Source organism: Sinohyriopsis cumingii, unplaced genomic scaffold (assembly GCF_028554795.1).
Source record: "Sinohyriopsis cumingii isolate HCF-2022 unplaced genomic scaffold, ASM2855479v2 utg002017l, whole genome shotgun sequence".
Taxonomy (NCBI): Eukaryota; Metazoa; Mollusca; class Bivalvia; order Unionida; family Unionidae; genus Sinohyriopsis; species Sinohyriopsis cumingii.
This window is the reverse complement of record NW_028316105.1, coordinates 2,255,939-2,276,880: the sequence shown is the minus strand read 5'-3', so window position 1 is coordinate 2,276,880 and position 20,942 is coordinate 2,255,939. Positions and strand designations below refer to the sequence as shown.

General features: G+C 32.3%; 1 protein-coding gene across 1 annotated transcript in view; it reads right to left on the bottom strand.

Moving 5' to 3' along the window:
• The window catches only part of LOC149771250 (uncharacterized), an 89,708-nt gene that overhangs the window by 16,713 nt on the left and 52,053 nt on the right, over positions 1 to 20,942 (bottom strand). The window contains exon 6 of the mRNA XM_089948691.1: positions 17,351 to 17,404. Coding sequence (XP_089804817.1) covers positions 17,351 to 17,404 — 54 coding nt within the window. The remainder of the gene's footprint in view (positions 1 to 17,350; positions 17,405 to 20,942) is intronic.

The following is a 20,942-nucleotide window of genomic DNA, read 5'->3' as shown; positions in this document are numbered from 1 at the left end:
ATTATTAATATCTAAGGATCTCACTCAATATTTGAAAATATTCAATATCTTTATAATTTTCAATGTTTGATCAGAAATGAACGAACATACGCAAAAGTTGAGCTAATATAAGCCCATGTTTCACTCTTTATCAAAATCAAATCAAAAGTTTGGCTTTCAGAGGGTCAGAAAGTTCTGTCAATCACATGGACATTCTCCACATTAGTATGTGTGGATTTCACTCACCAGGAAACTCATCCAAGACCTTAATAATACAAGCATACATTACACGCTTAATGAATACTGCATCAACCATATTACCCACAGAATGATAATAAGGTTAACCAATAGAATACCAAATCACTCAATATGCAACGATCTTGCTCTTTATAAAGCACTTCTGCAATTTTGATGATATTTACTCCAAGCTGTACTGAAATCAGTTGAGAACTACAAATCCCAAAAAGGTAAAATGCAATTGTTGATGGACAGACGACAAATATAGACAGGAGGCCATTTCTAAAGGTCACCTAGCCTTTTGGCCTGGTGAGCTACATGTAATAAGAAAAGCTTAAAGATCATGCACAAGTACTGTCAATAATGGATTGAATCTTTTCTTATAAGTGTGGATGTTTACATAATTAAGCCTTAGGTAAAATAAGAAAATGAGCATATAATAAAATGTTACTGCATTTGTCTGAGAAAATATGAACTCGTCTTGTTGGATGGATACACTGCACTCCAAACATTGCGCAGTATTTCCATCTAAAAAGCTCATTCATATCTCGCATACAAATGCAGTAACCTATAATTACTGATTCAATTCGTTAATTCTGCTCATTTAAATGCCTCAAAGATTCATCACCGATAATGATGCCCTATTTCAAAAACAGCTTTCCTGCACAATGACCATATATTAGGCTCATTTACAATTCTGATGTTTTAATATGTGCTTCCTGTTAAAATGTTGGTTTTCCTATAACATGAAATGTCAAAGCAATAAATGTCACTGGATCCGGTTCTATCAAACAATACTAAATTTTGAAAAGGATCATATAAATACATTTTACTGCCCAATTGAAACAATCAAATACTTTGTATACAACAATTTACCTTTTGATAAGGCATCATGCTTCTTTGTAGCAGTTTCTTTGATTTCAACAATATCTGGAATAGAGAGATTCATTTCTGACATTTTAATGCCTTGATTCCTTAAGGCAAACTAAGAAAAGATCTATAAAATAATGTATGCACAATCTTAATTATTTTGAGTCTGCCATCACCAGTTAAGTCCCTTACAGTCCTTATTCTTCCTGCACAGAAGGAAGCAATGCAAATTGTTTTACCAATACAGTCGAACAGGTCAATATATCTGATTACAGGATTATGCACAAAAAGATAAAAGGTTCCTATTAATGACATTAAAATTAAAAGGATAAGGACAAGTTTAATTAAAGAAATGGAACATATATATTCTTCTAACTGTTGATGCATAAAAGAAGCTTTTAATTCACACGCATGCAATATGGCCTCAAAAATATGCATATATCAATGTCATTATTTACATTGATGATAAAATCATACATTGTAAGTCAGATCACAAATATGCTTCCTAGAGTGGTAGCAAGCTCAGGCAATCAGATTACATTATTAATATCTAAGGATCTCACTCAATATTTGAAAATATTCAATATCTTTATAATTTTCAATGTTTGATCAGAAATGAACGAACATACGCAAAAGTTGAGCTAATATAAGCCCATGTTTCCCTCTTTATCAAAATCAAATCAAAAGTTTGGCTTTCAGAGGGTCAGAAAGTTCTGTTAATCACATGGACATTCTCCACATTAGTATGTGTGGATTTCACTCGCCAGGAAACTCATCCAAGACCTTAATAATACAAGCATACATTACACGCTTAATGAATACTGCATCAACCATATTACCCACAGAATGATAATAAGGTTAACCAATAGAATACCAAATCACTCAATATGCAACGATCTTGCTCTTTATAAAGCACTTCTGCAATTTTGATGATATTTACTCCAAGCTGTACTGAAATCAGTTGAGAACTACAAATCCCAAAAAGGTAAAATGCAATTGTTGATGGACAGACGACAAATATAGACAGGAGGCCATTTCTAAAGGTCACCTAGCCTTTTGGCCTGGTGAGCTACATGTAATAAGAAAAGCTTAAAGATCATGCACAAGTACTGTCAATAATGGATTGAATCTTTTCTTATAAGTGTGGATGTTTACATAATTAAGCCTTAGGTAAAATAAGAAAATGAGCATATAATAAAATGTTACTGCATTTGTCTGAGAAAATATGAACTCGTCTTGTTGGATGGATACACTGCACTCCAAACATTGCGCAGTATTTCCATCTAAAAAGCTCATTCATATCTCGCATACAAATGCAGTAACCTATAATTACTGATTCAATTCGTTAATTCTGCTCATTTAAATGCCTCAAAGATTCATCACCGATAATGATGCCCTATTTCAAAAACAGCTTTCCTGCACAATGACCATATATTAGGCTCATTTACAATTCTGATGTTTTAATATGTGCTTCCTGTTAAAATGTTGGTTTTCCTATAACATGAAATGTCAAAGCAATAAATGTCACTGGATCCGGTTCTATCAAACAATACTAAATTTTGAAAAGGATCATATAAATACATTTTACTGCCCAATTGAAACAATCAAATACTTTGTATACAACAATTTACCTTTTGATAAGGCATCATGCTTCTTTGTAGCAGTTTCTTTGATTTCAACAATATCTGGAATAGAGAGATTCATTTCTGACATTTTAATGCCTTGATTCCTTAAGGCAAACTAAGAAAAGATCTATAAAATAATGTATGCACAATCTTAATTATTTTGAGTCTGCCATCACCAGTTAAGTCCCTTACAGTCCTTATTCTTCCTGCACAGAAGGAAGCAATGCAAATTGTTTTACCAATACAGTCGAACAGGTCAATATATCTGATTACAGGATTATGCACAAAAAGATAAAAGGTTCCTATTAATGACATTAAAATTAAAAGGATAAGGACAAGTTTAATTAAAGAAATGGAACATATATATTCTTCTAACTGTTGATGCATAAAAGAAGCTTTTAATTCACACGCATGCAATATGGCCTCAAAAATATGCATATATCAATGTCATTATTTACATTGATGATAAAATCATACATTGTAAGTCAGATCACAAATATGCTTCCTAGAGTGGTAGCAAGCTCAGGCAATCAGATTACATTATTAATATCTAAGGATCTCACTCAATATTTGAAAATATTCAATATCTTTATAATTTTCAATGTTTGATCAGAAATGAACGAACATACGCAAAAGTTGAGCTAATATAAGCCCATGTTTCACTCTTTATCAAAATCAAATCAAAAGTTTGGCTTTCAGAGGGTCAGAAAGTTCTGTCAATCACATGGACATTCTCCACATTAGTATGTGTGGATTTCACTCACCAGGAAACTCATCCAAGACCTTAATAATACAAGCATACATTACACGCTTAATGAATACTGCATCAACCATATTACCCACAGAATGATAATAAGGTTAACCAATAGAATACCAAATCACTCAATATGCAACGATCTTGCTCTTTATAAAGCACTTCTGCAATTTTGATGATATTTACTCCAAGCTGTACTGAAATCAGTTGAGAACTACAAATCCCAAAAAGGTAAAATGCAATTGTTGATGGACAGACGACAAATATAGACAGGAGGCCATTTCTAAAGGTCACCTAGCCTTTTGGCCTGGTGAGCTACATGTAATAAGAAAAGCTTAAAGATCATGCACAAGTACTGTCAATAATGGATTGAATCTTTTCTTATAAGTGTGGATGTTTACATAATTAAGCCTTAGGTAAAATAAGAAAATGAGCATATAATAAAATGTTACTGCATTTGTCTGAGAAAATATGAACTCGTCTTGTTGGATGGATACACTGCACTCCAAACATTGCGCAGTATTTCCATCTAAAAAGCTCATTCATATCTCGCATACAAATGCAGTAACCTATAATTACTGATTCAATTCGTTAATTCTGCTCATTTAAATGCCTCAAAGATTCATCACCGATAATGATGCCCTATTTCAAAAACAGCTTTCCTGCACAATGACCATATATTAGGCTCATTTACAATTCTGATGTTTTAATATGTGCTTCCTGTTAAAATGTTGGTTTTCCTATAACATGAAATGTCAAAGCAATAAATGTCACTGGATCCGGTTCTATCAAACAATACTAAATTTTGAAAAGGATCATATAAATACATTTTACTGCCCAATTGAAACAATCAAATACTTTGTATACAACAAGTTATCTTTTGATAAGGCATCATGCTTCTTTGTAGCAGTTTCTTTGATTTCAACAATATCTGGAATAGAGAGATTCATTTCTGACATTTTAATGCCTTGATTCCTTAAGGCAAACTAAGAAAAGATCTATAAAATAATGTGTGCACAATCTTAATTATTTTGAGTCTGCCATCACCAGTTAAGTCCCTTACAGTCCTTATTCTTCCTGCACAGAAGGAAGCAATGCAAATTGTTTTACCAATACAGTCGAACAGGTCAATATATCTGATTACAGGATTATGCACAAAAAGATAAAAGGTTCCTATTAATGACATTAAAATTAAAAGAATAAGGACAACTTTAATTAAAGAAATGGAACATATATATTCTTCTAACTGTTGATGCATAAAAGAAGCTTTTAATTCACACGCATGCAATATGGCCTCAAAAATATGCATATATCAATGTCATTATTTACATTGATGATAAAATCATACATTGTAAGTCAGATCACAAATATGCTTCCTAGAGTGGTAGCAAGCTCAGGCAATCAGATTACATTATTAATATCTAAGGATCTCACTCAATATTTGAAAATATTCAATATCTTTATAATTTTCAATGTTTGATCAGAAATGAACGAACATACGCAAAAGTTGAGCTAATATAAGCCCATGTTTCACTCTTTATCAAAATCAAATCAAAAGTTTGGCTTTCAGAGGGTCAGAAAGTTCTGTCAATCACATGGACATTCTCCACATTAGTATGTGTGGATTTCACTAACCAGGAAACTCATCCAAGACCTTAATAATACAAGCATACATTACACGCTTAATGAATACTGCATCAACCATATTACCCACAGAATGATAATAAGGTTAACCAATAGAATACCAAATCACTCAATATGCAACGATCTTGCTCTTTATAAAGCACTTCTGCAATTTTGATGATATTTACTCCAAGCTGTACTGAAATCAGTTGAGAACTACAAATCCCAAAAAGGTAAAATGCAATTGTTGATGGACAGACGACAAATATAGAAGGAAGCCATTTCTAAAGGTCACCTAGCCTTTTGGCCTGGTGAGCTACATGTAATAAGAAAAGCTTAAAGATCATGCACAAGTACTGTCAATAATGGATTGAATCTTTTCTTATAAGTGTGGATGTTTACATAATTAAGCCTTAGGTAAAATAAGAAAATGAGCATATAATAAAATGTTACTGCATTTGTCTGAGAAAATATGAACTCGTCTTGTTGGATGGATACACTGCACTCCAAACATTGCGCAGTATTTCCATCTAAAAAGCTCATTCATATCTCGCATACAAATGCAGTAACCTATAATTACTGATTCAATTCGTTAATTCTGCTCATTTAAATGCCTCAAAGATTCATCACCGATAATGATGCCCTATTTCAAAAACAGCTTTCCTGCACAATGACCATATATTAGGCTCATTTACAATTCTGATGTTTTAATATGTGCTTCCTGTTAAAATGTTGGTTTTCCTATAACATGAAATGTCAAAGCAATAAATGTCACTGGATCCGGTTCTATCAAACAATACTAAATTTTGAAAAGGATCATATAAATACATTTTACTGCCCAATTGAAACAATCAAATACTTTGTATACAACAATTTACCTTTTGATAAGGCATCATGCTTCTTTGTAGCAGTTTCTTTGATTTCAACAATATCTGGAATAGAGAGATTCATTTCTAACATTTTAATGCCTTGATTCCTTAAGGCAAACTAAGAAAAGATCTATAAAATAATGTATGCACAATCTTAATTATTTTGAGTCTGCCATCACCAGTTAAGTCCCTTACAGTCCTTATTCTTCCTGCACAGAAGGAAGCAATGCAAATTGTTTTACCAATACAGTCGAACAGGTCAATATATCTGATTACAGGATTATGCACAAAAAGATAAAAGGTTCCTATTAATGACATTAAAATTAAAAGAATAAGGACAACTTTAATTAAAGAAATGGAACATATATATTCTTCTAACTGTTGATGCATAAAAGAAGCTTTTAATTCACACGCATGCAATATGGCCTCAAAAATATGCATATATCAATGTCATTATTTACATTGATGATAAAATCATACATTGTAAGTCAGATCACAAATATGCTTCCTAGAGTGGTAGCAAGCTCAGGCAATCAGATTACATTATTAATATCTAAGGATCTCACTCAATATTTGAAAATATTCAATATCTTTATAATTTTCAATGTTTGATCAGAAATGAACAAACATACGCAAAAGTTGAGCTAATATAAGCCCATGTTTCCCTCTTTATCAAAATCAAATCAAAAGTTTGGCTTTCAGAGGGTCAGAAAGTTCTGTTAATCACATGGACATTCTCCACATTAGTATGTGTGGATTTCACTCACCAGGAAACTCATCCAAGACCTTAATAATACAAGCATACATTACACGCTTAATGAATACTGCATCAACCATATTACCCACAGAATGATAATAAGGTTAACCAATAGAATACCAAATCACTCAATATGCAACGATCTTGCTCTTTATAAAGCACTTCTGCAATTTTGATGATATTTACTCCAAGCTGTACTGAAATCAGTTGAGAACTACAAATCCCAAAAAGGTAAAATGCAATTGTTGATGGACAGACGACAAATATAGACAGGAGGCCATTTCTAAAGGTCACCTAGCCTTTTGGCCTGGTGAGCTACATGTAATAAGAAAAGCTTAAAGATCATGCACAAGTACTGTCAATAATGGATTGAATCTTTTCTTATAAGTGTGGATGTTTACATAATTAAGCCTTAGGTAAAATAAGAAAATGAGCATATAATAAAATGTTACTGCATTTGTCTGAGAAAATATGAACTCGTCTTGTTGGATGGATACACTGCACTCCAAACATTGTGCAGTATTTCCATCCAAAAAACTCATTCATATCTCGTATACAAATGCAGTAACCTACAATTACTGATTCAATTCGTTAATTCTGCTCATTTAAATGCCTCAAAGATTCATCACCGATAATGATGCCCTATTTCAAAAACAGCTTTCCTGCACAATGACCATATATTAGGCTCATTTACAATTCTGATGTTTTAATATGTGCTTCCTGTTAAAATGTTGGTTTTCCTATAACATGAAATGTCAAAGCAATAAATGTCACTGGATCCGGTTCTATCAAACAATACTAAATTTTGAAAAGAATCATATAAATACATTTTATTGCCCAATTGAAACAATCAAATACTTTGTATACAACAATTTACCTTTTGATAAGGCATCATGCTTCTTTGTAGCAGTTTCTTTGATTTCAACAATATCTGGAATAGAGAGATTCATTTCTGACATTTTAATGCCTTGATTCCTTAAGGCAAACTATGAAAAGATCTATAAAATAATGTATGCACAATCTTAATTATTTTGAGTCTGCCATCACCAGTTAAGTCCCTTACAGTCCTTATTCTTCCTGCACAGAAGGAAGCAATGCAAATTGTTTTACCAATACAGTCGAACAGGTCAATATATCTGATTACAGGATTATGCACAAAAAGATAAAAGGTTCCTATTAATGACATTAAAATTAAAAGAATAAGAACAAGTTTAATTAAAGAAATGGAACATATATATTCTTCTAACTGTTGATGCATAAAAGAAGCTTTTAATTCACACGCATGCAATATGGCCTCAAAAATATGCATATATCAATGTCATTATTTACATTGATGATAAAATCATACATTGTAAGTCAGATCACAAATATGCTTCCTAGAGTGGTAGCAAGCTCAGGCAATCAGATTACATTATTAATATCTAAGGATCTCACTCAATATTTGAAAATATTCAATATCTTTATAATTTTCAATGTTTGATCAGAAATGAACGAACATACACAAAAGTTGAGCTAATATAAGCCCATGTTTCCCTCTTTATCAAAGTCAAATCAAAAGTTTGGCTTTCAGAGGGTCAGAAAGTTCTGTCAATCACATGGACATTCTCCACATTAGTATGTGTGAATTTCACTCACCAGGAAACTCATCCAAGACCTTAATAATACAAGCATACATTACACGCTTCATGAATACTGCATCAACCATATTACCCACAGAATGATAATAAGGTTAACCAATAGAATACCAAATCACTCAATATGCAACGATCTTGCTCTTTATAAAGCACTTCTGCAATTTTGATGATATTTACTCCAAGCTGTACTGAAATCAGTTGAGAACTACAAATCCCAAAAAGGTAAAATGCAATTGTTGATGGACAGATGACAAATATAGACAGGAGGCCATTTCTAAAGGTCACCTAGCCTTTTGGCCTGGTGAGCTACATGTAATAAGAAAAGCTTAAAGATCATGCACAAGTACTGTCAATAATGGATTGAATCTTTTCTTATAAGTGTGGATGTTTACATAATTAAGCCTTAGGTAAAATAAGAAAATGAGCATATAATAAAATGTTACTGCATTTGTCTGAGAAAATATGAACTCGTCTTGTTGGATGGATACACTGCACTCCAAACATTGTGCAGTATTTCCATCCAAAAAACTCATTCATATCTCGTATACAAATGCAGTAACCTACAATTACTGATTCAATTCGTTAATTCTGCTCATTTAAATGCCTCAAAGATTCATCACCGATAATGATGCCCTATTTCAAAAACAGCTTTCCTGCACAATGACCATATATTAGGCTCATTTACAATTCTGATGTTTTAATATGTGCTTCCTGTTAAAATGTTGGTTTTCCTATAACATGAAATGTCAAAGCAATAAATGTCACTGGATCCGGTTCTATCAAACAATACTAAATTTTGAAAAGAATCATATAAATACATTTTATTGCCCAATTTAAACAATCAAATACTTTGTATACAACAATTTACCTTTTGATAAGGCATCATGCTTCTTTGTAGCAGTTTCTTTGATTTCAACAATATCTGGAATAGAGAGATTCATTTCTGACATTTTAATGCCTTGATTCCTTAAGGCAAACTACGAAAAGATCTATAAAATAATGTATGCACAATCTTAATTATTTTGAGTCTGCCATCACCAGTTAAGTCCCTTACAGTCCTTATTCTTCCTGCACAGAAGGAAGCAATGCAAATTGTTTTACCAATACAGTCGAACAGGTCAATATATCTGATTACAGGATTATGCACAAAAAGATAAAAGGTTCCTATTAATGACATTAAAATTAAAAGAATAAGAACAAGTTTAATTAAAGAAATGGAACATATATATTCTTCTAACTGTTGATGCATAAAAGAAGCTTTTAATTCACACGCATGCAATATGGCCTCAAAAATATGCATATATCAATGTCATTATTTACATTGATGATAAAATCATACATTGTAAGTCAGATCACAAATATGCTTCCTAGAGTGGTAGCAAGCTCAGGCAATCAGATTACATTATTAATATCTAAGGATCTCACTCAATATTTGAAAATATTCAATATCTTTATAATTTTCAATGTTTGATCAGAAATGAACGAACATACACAAAAGTTGAGCTAATATAAGCCCATGTTTCCCTCTTTATCAAAGTCAAATCAAAAGTTTGGCTTTCAGAGGGTCAGAAAGTTCTGTCAATCACATGGACATTCTCCACATTAGTATGTGTGAATTTCACTCACCAGGAAACTCATCCAAGACCTTAATAATACAAGCATACATTACACGCTTCATGAATACTGCATCAACCATATTACCCACAGAATGATAATAAGGTTAACCAATAGAATACCAAATCACTCAATATGCAACGATCTTGCTCTTTATAAAGCACTTCTGCAATTTTGATGATATTTACTCCAAGCTGTACTGAAATCAGTTGAGAACTACAAATCCCAAAAAGGTAAAATGCAATTGTTGATGGACAGATGACAAATATAGACAGGAGGCCATTTCTAAAGGTCACCTAGCCTTTTGGCCTGGTGAGCTACATGTAATAAGAAAAGCTTAAAGATCATGCACAAGTACTGTCAATAATGGATTGAATCTTTTCTTATAAGTGTGGATGTTTACATAATTAAGCCTTAGGTAAAATAAGAAAATGAGCATATAATAAAATGTTACTGCATTTGTCTGAGAAAATATGAACTCGTCTTGTTGGATGGATACACTGCACTCCAAACATTGTGCAGTATTTCCATCTAAAAACCTCATTCATATCTCGCATACAAATGCAGTAACCTATAATTACTGATTCAATTCGTTAATTCTGCTCATTTAAATGCCTCAAAGATTCATCACCGATAATGATGCCCTCTTTCAAAAACAGCTTTCCTGCACAATGACCATATATTATGCTCATTTACAATCTGATGTTTTAATATGTGCTTCCTGTTAAAATGTTGGTTTTCCTATAACATGAAATGTCAAAGCAATAAATGTCACTGGATCCGGTTCTATCAAACAATACTAAATTTTGAAAAGAATCATATAAATACATTTTATTGCCCAATTTAAACAATCAAATACTTTGTATACAACAATTTACCTTTTGATAAGGCATCATGCTTCTTTGTAGCAGTTTCTTTGATTTCAACAATATCTGGAATAGAGAGATTCATTTCTGACATTTTAATGCCTTGATTCCTTAAGGCAAACTATGAAAAGATCTATAAAATAATGTATGCACAATCTTAATTATTTTGAGTCTGCCATCACCAGTTAAGTCCCTTACAGTCCTTATTCTTCCTGCACAGAAGGAAGCAATGCAAATTGTTTTACCAATACAGTCAAACAGGTCAATATATCTGATTACAGGATTATGCACAAAAAGATAAAAGGTTCCTATTAATGACATTAAAATTAAAAGGATAAGGACAATAACTAACTTTAATTAAAGAAATGGAACATATATATTCTTCTAACTGTTGATGCATAAAAGAAGCTTTTAATTCACACGCATGCAATATGGCCTCAAAAATATGCATATATCAATGTCATTATTTACATTGATGATAAAATCATACATTGTAAGTCAGATCACAAATATGCTTCCTAGAGTGGTAGCAAGCTCAGGCAATCAGATTACATTATTAATATCTAAGGATCTCACTCAATATTTGAAAATATTCAATATCTTTATAATTTTCAATGTTTGATCAGAAATGAACGAACATACGCAAAAGTTGAGCTAATATAAGCCCATGTTTCACTCTTTATCAAAATCAAATCAAAAGTTTGGCTTTCAGAGGGTCAGAAAGTTCTGTCAATCACATGGACATTCTCCACATTAGTATGTGTGGATTTCACTCACCAGGAAACTCATCCAAGACCTTAATAATACAAGCATACATTACACGCTTGATGAATACTGCATCAACCATATTACCCACAGAATGATAATAAGGTTAACCAATAGAATACCAAATCACTCAATATGCAACGATCTTGCTCTTTATAAAGCACTTCTGCAATTTTGATGATATTTACTCCAAGCTGTACTGAAATCAGTTGAGAACTACAAATCCCAAAAAGGTAAAATGCAATTGTTGATGGACAGGCGACAAATATAGAGAGGAGGCCATTTCTAAAGGTCACCTAGCCTTTTGGCCTGGTGAGCTACATGTAATAAGAAAAGCTTAAAGATCATGCACAAGTACTGTCAATAATGGATTGAATCTTTTCTTATAAGTGTGGATGTTTACATAATTAAGCCTTAGGTAAAATAAGAAAATGAGCATATAATAAAATGTTACTGCATTTGTCTGAGAAAATATGAACTCGTCTTGTTGGATGGATACACTGCACTCCAAACATTGTGCAGTATTTCCATCTAAAAACCTCATTCATATCTCGCATACAAATGCAGTAACCTATAATTACTGATTCAATTCGTTAATTCTGCTCATTTAAATGCCTCAAAGATTCATCACCGATAATGATGCCCTCTTTCAAAAACAGCTTTCCTGCACAATGACCATATATTATGCTCATTTACAATCTGATGTTTTAATATGTGCTTCCTGTTAAAATGTTGGTTTTCCTATAACATGAAATGTCAAAGCAATAAATGTCACTGGATCCGGTTCTATCAAACAATACTAAATTTTGAAAAGAATCATATAAATACATTTTATTGCCCAATTGAAACAATCAAATACTTTGTATACAACAATTTACCTTTTGATAAGGCATCATGCTTCTTTGTAGCAGTTTCTTTGATTTCAACAATATCTGGAATAGAGAGATTCATTTCTGACATTTTAATGCCTTGATTCCTTAAGGCAAACTATGAAAAGATCTATAAAATAATGTATGCACAATCTTAATTATTTTGAGTCTGCCATCACCAGTTAAGTCCCTTACAGTCCTTATTCTTCCTGCACAGAAGGAAGCAATGCAAATTGTTTTACCAATACAGTCAAACAGGTCAATATATCTGATTACAGGATTATGCACAAAAAGATAAAAGGTTCCTATTAATGACATTAAAATTAAAAGGATAAGGACAATAACTAACTTTAATTAAAGAAATGGAACATATATATTCTTCTAACTGTTGATGCATAAAAGAAGCTTTTAATTCACACGCATGCAATATGGCCTCAAAAATATGCATATATCAATGTCATTATTTACATTGATGATAAAATCATACATTGTAAGTCAGATCACAAATATGCTTCCTAGAGTGGTAGCAAGCTCAGGCAATCAGATTACATTATTAATATCTAAGGATCTCACTCAATATTTGAAAATATTCAATATCTTTATAATTTTCAATGTTTGATCAGAAATGAACGAACATACGCAAAAGTTGAGCTAATATAAGCCCATGTTTCACTCTTTATCAAAATCAAATCAAAAGTTTGGCTTTCAGAGGGTCAGAAAGTTCTGTCAATCACATGGACATTCTCCACATTAGTATGTGTGGATTTCACTCACCAGGAAACTCATCCAAGACCTTAATAATACAAGCATACATTACACGCTTGATGAATACTGCATCAACCATATTACCCACAGAATGATAATAAGGTTAACCAATAGAATACCAAATCACTCAATATGCAACGATCTTGCTCTTTATAAAGCACTTCTGCAATTTTGATGATATTTACTCCAAGCTGTACTGAAATCAGTTGAGAACTACAAATCCCAAAAAGGTAAAATGCAATTGTTGATGGACAGGCGACAAATATAGAGAGGAGGCCATTTCTAAAGGTCACCTAGCCTTTTGGCCTGGTGAGCTACATGTAATAAGAAAAGCTTAAAGATCATGCACAAGTATTGTCAATCATGGATTGAATCTTTTCTTATAAGTGTGGATGTTTACATAATTAAGCCTTAGGTAAAATAAGAAAATGAGCATATAATAAAACGTTACTGCATTTGTCTGAGAAAATATGAACTCGTCTTGTTGGATGGATACACTGCACTCCAAACATTGTGCAGTATTTCCATCTAAAAAACTCATTCATATCTCGCATACAAATGCAGTAACCTATAATTACTGATTCAATTCGTTAATTCTGCTCATTTAAATGCCTCAAAGATTCATCACCGATAATGATGACCTATTTCAAAAACAGCTTTCCTGCACAATGACCATATATTATGCTCATTTACAATCTGATGTTTTAATATGTGCTTCCTGTTAAAATGTTGGTTATCCTATAACATGAAATGTCAAAGCAATAAATGTCACTGGATCCGGTTCTATCAAACAATACTAAATTTTGAAAAGAATCATATAAATACATTTTATTGCCCAATTGAAACAATCAAATACTTTGTATACAACAATTTACCTTTTGATAAGGCATCATGCTTCTTTGTAGCAGTTTCTTTGATTTCAACAATATCTGGAATAGAGAGATTCATTTCTGACATTTTAATGCCTTGATTCCTTAAGGCAAACTATGAAAAGATCTATAAAATAATGTATGCACAATCTTAATTATTTTGAGTCTGCCATCACCAGTTAAGTCCCTTACAGTCCTTATTCTTCCTGCACAGAAGGAAGCAATGCAAATTGTTTTACCAATACAGTCGAACAGGTCAATATATCTGATTACAGGATTATGCACAAAAAGATAAAAGGTTCCTATTAATGACATTAAAATTAAAAGAATAAGGACAACTTTAATTAAAGAAATGGAACATATATATTCTTCTAACTGTTGATGCATAAAAGAAGCTTTTAATTCACACGCATGCAATATGGCCTCAAAAATATGCATATATCAATGTCATTATTTACATTGATGACAAAATCATACATTGTAAGTCAGATCACAAATATGCTTCCTAGAGTGGTAGCAAGCTCAGGCAATCAGATTACATTATTAATATCTAAGGATCTCACTCAATATTTGAAAATATTCAATATCTTTATAATTTTCAATGTTTGATCAGAAATGAACGAACATACGCAAAAGTTGAGCTAATATAAGCCCATGTTTCACTCTTTATCAAAATCAAATCAAAAGTTTGGCTTTCAGAGGGTCAGAAAGTTCTGTCAATCACATGGACATTCTCCACATTAGTATGTGTGGATTTCACTCACCAGGAAACTCATCCAAGACCTTAATAATACAAGCATACATTACACGCTTGATGAATACTGCATCAACCATATTACCCACAGAATGATAATAAGGTTAACCAATAGAATACCAAATCACTCAATATGCAACGATCTTGCTCTTTATAAAGCACTTCTGCAATTTTGATGATATTTACTCCAAGCTGTACTGAAATCAGTTGAGAACTACAAATCCCAAAAAGGTAAAATGCAATTGTTGATGGACAGGCGACAAATATAGAGAGGAGGCCATTTCTAAAGGTCACCTAGCCTTTTGGCCTGGTGAGCTACATGTAATAAGAAAAGCTTAAAGATCATGCACAAGTATTGTCAATCATGGATTGAATCTTTTCTTATAAGTGTGGATGTTTACATAATTAAGCCTTAGGTAAAATAAGAAAATGAGCATATAATAAAACGTTACTGCATTTGTCTGAGAAAATATGAACTCGTCTTGTTGGATGGATACACTGCACTCCAAACATTGTGCAGTATTTCCATCTAAAAAACTCATTCATACCTCGCATACAAATGCAGTAACCTATAATTACTGATTCAATTCGTTAATTCTGCTCATTTAAATGCCTCAAAGATTCATCACCGATAATGATGACCTATTTCAAAAACAGCTTTCCTGCACAATGACCATATATTATGCTCATTTACAATCTGATGTTTTAATATGTGCTTCCTGTTAAAATGTTGGTTATCCTATAACATGAAATGTCAAAGCAATAAATGTCACTGGATCCGGTTCTATCAAACAATACTAAATTTTGAAAAGAATCATATAAATACATTTTATTGCCCAATTGAAACAATCAAATACTTTGTATACAACAATTTACCTTTTGATAAGGCATCATGCTTCTTTGTAGCAGTTTCTTTGATTTCAACAATATCTGGAATAGAGAGATTCATTTCTGACATTTTAATGCCTTGATTCCTTAAGGCAAACTATGAAAAGATCTATAAAATAATGTATGCACAATCTTAATTATTTTGAGTCTGCCATCACCAGTTAAGTCCCTTACAGTCCTTATTCTTCCTGCACAGAAGGAAGCAATGCAAATTGTTTTACCAATACAGTCGAACAGGTCAATATATCTGATTACAGGATTATGCACAAAAAGATAAAAGGTTCCTATTAATGACATTAAAATTAAAAGAATAAGGACAACTTTAATTAAAGAAATGGAACATATATATTCTTCTAACCGTTGATGCATAAAAGAAGCTTTTAATTCACACGCATGCAATATGGCCTCAAAAATATGCATATATCAATGTCATTATTTACATTGATGACAAAATCATACATTGTAAGTCAGATCACAAATATGCTTCCTAGAGTGGTAGCAAGCTCAGGCAATCAGATTACATTATTAATATCTAAGGATCTCACTCAATATTTGAAAATATTCAATATCTTTATAATTTTCAATGTTTGATCAGAAATGAACGAACATACGCAAAAGTTGAGCTAATATAAGCCCATGTTTCACTCTTTATCAAAATCAAATCAAAAGTTTGGCTTTCAGAGGGTCAGAAAGTTCTGTCAATCACATGGACATTCTCCACATTAGTATGCGTGGATTTCACTCACCAGGAAACTCATCCAAGACCTTAATAATACAAGTATACATTACACGCTTGATGAATACTGCATCAACCATATTACCCACAGAATGATAATAAGGTTAACCAATAGAATACCAAATCACTCAATATGCAAGGATCTTGCTCTTTATAAAGCACTTCTGCAATTTTGATGATATTTACTCTAAACTGGACTGAAATCAGTTGAGAACTACAAATCCCAAAAAGGTAAAATGCAATTGTTGATGGACAGACGACAAATATAGACAGGAGGCCATTTCTAAAGGTCACCTAGCCTTTTGGCCTGGTGAGCTACATGTAATAAGAAAAGCTTAAAGATCATGCACAAGTACTGTCAATAATGGATTGAATCTTTTCTTATAAGTGTGGATGTTTACATAATTAAGTCTTAGGTAAAATAAGAAAATGAGCATATAATAAAATGTTACTGCATTTGTCTGAGAAAATATGAACTCGTCTTGTTGGATGGATACACTGCACTCCAAACATTGTGCAGTATTTCCATCCAAAAAACTCATTTATATCTCGCATTCAAATGCAGTAACCTATAATTACTGATTCAATTCGTTAATTCTGCTCATTTAAATGCCTCAAAGATTCATCACCGATAATGATGCCCTATTTCAAAAACAGCTTTCCTGCACAATGACCATATATTATGCTCATTTACAATCTGATGTTTTAATATGTGCTTCCTGTTAAAATGTTGGTTTTCCTATAACATGAAATGTCAAAGCAATAAATGTCACTGGATCCGGTTCTATCAAACAATACTAAATTTTGAAAAGAATCATATAAATACATTTTATTGCCCAATTGAAACAATCAAATACTTTGTATACAACAATTTACCTTTTGATAAGGCATCATGCTTCTTTGTAGCAGTTTCTTTGATTTCAACAATATCTGGAATAGAGAGATTCATTTCTGACATTTTAATGCCTTGATTCTTTAAGGAAATCTATGATAAAATCTATAAAAAAAATGTATGCACCGTCTTAGTCATTTTGTGTCTGCCATCACCAGTTGATACACTTACAGTCCTTATTCTTCCTGCACAGAAGGAAGCAATGCAAATTGTTTTACCAATACAGTCGAACAGGTCAATATATCTGATTACAGGATTATGCACAAAAAGATAAAAGGTTCCTATTAATGACATTAAAATTAAAAGAATAAGGACAATAACTAACTTTAATTAAAGAAATGGAACATATATATTCTTCTAACTGTTGATGCATAAAAGCTTTTAATTCGCACGCATGCAATATGGCCTCAAAAATATGCATATATCAATGTCATTATTTACATTGATGATAAAATCATACATTGTAAGTCAGATCACAAATATGCTTCCTAGAGTGGTAGCAAGCTCAGGCAATCAGATTACATTATTAATATCTAAGGATCTCACTCAATATTTGAAAATATTCAATATCTTTATAATTATCAACGTTTGATCAGAAATGAACGAACATACGCAAAAGTTGAGCTAATATAAGCCCATGTTTCACTCTTTATCAAAATCAAATCAAATGTTTGGCTTTCAGAGGGTCAGAAAGTTCTGTCAATCACATGGACATTCTCCACATTAGTATGTGTGGATTTCACTCACGAGGAAACTCATCCAAGACCTTAATAATACAAGCATACATTACACGCTTAATGAATACTGCATCAACCATATTACCCACAGAATGATAATAAGGTTAACCAATAGAATACCAAATCACTCAATATGCAACGATCTTGCTCTTTATAAAGCACTTCTGCAATTTTGATGATATTTACTCCAAGCTGTACTGAAATCAGTTGAGAACTACAAATCCCAAAAAGGTAAAATGCAATTGTTGATGGACAGACAACAAATATAGATAGGATGCCATTTCTAAAGGTCACAAACAAACTGGAAAACTGGTGCACATGTAATGGCATGGTGGTAAATACTGGTAAAACTAAAATATTACTTATCTCAACACGGCAAAGAAGGACAAATCTTGATAGTGATGAACTATGTCTGACATGGAAGGGTACAAATCTGCAAACAGTCTGTCATGATAGGCTACTTGGTGTTCTGGTAGATAATAACCTATCATGGACTGAACATATCAAACATACCAGTAAAAAAGTCAATTCAAGTTTATGGCTTCTCAGTAGGATAAGACATTTTCTCCCTGAAAGGCACAGGAAACTATTGTATAACAGTTACATACAACCCTATTTGGACTACTGTAGTACAGTATGGGGTAATTCAAATGATAAAAACATAGCAAAGCTGGCACATCTTCAAAAAAGAGCATTTGGGCTAATATCAATCCAGAAAGAAAGCAAGGAAAGTTTAGCTGGTAGGTTAAAAATATTACCTATTAAAGACCGAATCTGTTTGAGAAAAGCCAAATTAATGTACAGGATATCTCAGAATAGTGCTCCTGAATATTTACAACCACTATTCCAGTATAGGCTACCTGGTAATACTCCCCACCTGCGATCCATGTCTACCAAACAGTATAAAATTCCCAAACCAAATAAGGAGTTATTTAAAAAAAGTTTCCAATACTCTGGAACTCTGCTCTGGAATAGTATTCCAGCTGAGATTAGAAATGCCCACTCTATTTCCTTCTTCCAAACCCAATATATTCAGTGGCTTCAGAGATGCAGCTTAAATAAATAAATTCCTTTGTATGAGGGCCTCAAGGTAGATTAGTTTTTAGCTAATTGTGTTACCCTCTTTAAATAAGGTCATTATTATTATTATTATTATTATACCTAGCCTTTTGGCCTGGTGAGCTACATGTAATAAGAAAAGCTTAAAGATCATGCACAAGTATTGCCAATAATGGATTGAATCTTTTCTTATAAGTGTGGATGAGTGGATCATACTCATTTTTTTTCCAGTTTGAAGGACAATCAAATGAACAACTATTTACCATTCGAGGTGCGGGTTTTAAAGTCATTATGGTAAAAATGAAATAACACAATTTAAATTTCAACTGCCTTGGAAAAAAATTTAATGATATAAATAGGTTGTACATGTATATGCTTGGAATCAACACCTACATTCCAATTACATGTGTATAAAAACACTTTAAAAAAATAAAGTGTAATATTTTATTATTCACCAAAGAATTGATAACCACATCATTGTTATACACTAAATATCAAAGTTTTAATATCTGATACTTCTTAGAAACACTTGCACACATACACATATGTGCCTTTGTGGACATAAAAGCACATCAATACAGTTAAATAAACATTTCCCACATTCTTGTGCTAATCAAGCTCATTGCAGTGGGAAAAAAAATCAACTTTCACAAACCATATATACACCAACACAAGTCCTGAAAATATTAACTATTTCAATGACAACAAAAATAGTTCAATACTATAAAGTTGAGTCAAAAAGCAATACCAATATGTGTAAATCACATTTTTATATTTTCATTGGGGTCTGAATAACAAATAGTTATTAAAAAAACTTGAAACTTGATAATCCATGTAACTGCAAGTTATTCAAATGGAGAACCAAACTGATTAGTTCTAATTCCAGGCCAAGTGACATGGGGCAGAAACCATGCATAGTGAGAAACGTCTCCATCTAAGATGGAAACTACTATATATACTAAAAGTATGTCCCAGTGGAAAAGGTAGTAAAAGTGCAATGAGAGCAGGTAGGTCTTCCTATAATGCACAAATGTGCATACCAAATGCAATAAAATTAAAAATGATGCATCAAAATCCAAGCCAATGGGTCCTGTAGGACACAATAAAAATTGCTGATGAAGTCGATTTCCAGCTTGCTGAAAAGGTTGAGGTTTCTCGAAATGGAGGTATCAAGGATTTTATATGCTATCTGTTGAAGTCATGCTCATTAATTATGCATTGTGTTCATTTCCAAGTGTAACCAAATAAGTATAGTGCACATGATCTCGAAAGGGTGACATGCTAAGGATTCAAAATTAGAAGATAAATCCTACATTAAATATTATTACCATTTGTGGTTTTCAATTGAGACCTGAAATGCCGTTTGCAAATCTGAATAATTATTTTGGGCATTAAATGCGTGCATGCCAGCCATTATGCTTTTGTCGTAATCATTATGCCTTTTTTCAACAAATTACATTTTATGTTCTCCAGTACATGGATTAAGCTGTTTTGGTAAATTAAAAAACAAAATAAATCAAAATCAGTCAAAAGATGTGTTTATCATTTTTAGTATCATCTCTTTAATTCCACTCTTATAAATTTGAGAATCTGCTATCAAAACGTCACTGCTGAGTAAGAAATTTCCATTTTCTATTTATTTAACTATATATGACCCAGTTTGTTCCCAAGAAAACAAATGGGTTTCATCAACTTGACCATAGCCTCATAGATTCATTATATTCATATTAAAATTAGGTAGTGGACCAGTCTGTGGTTTTATAGAAAATGGCGCCAGATT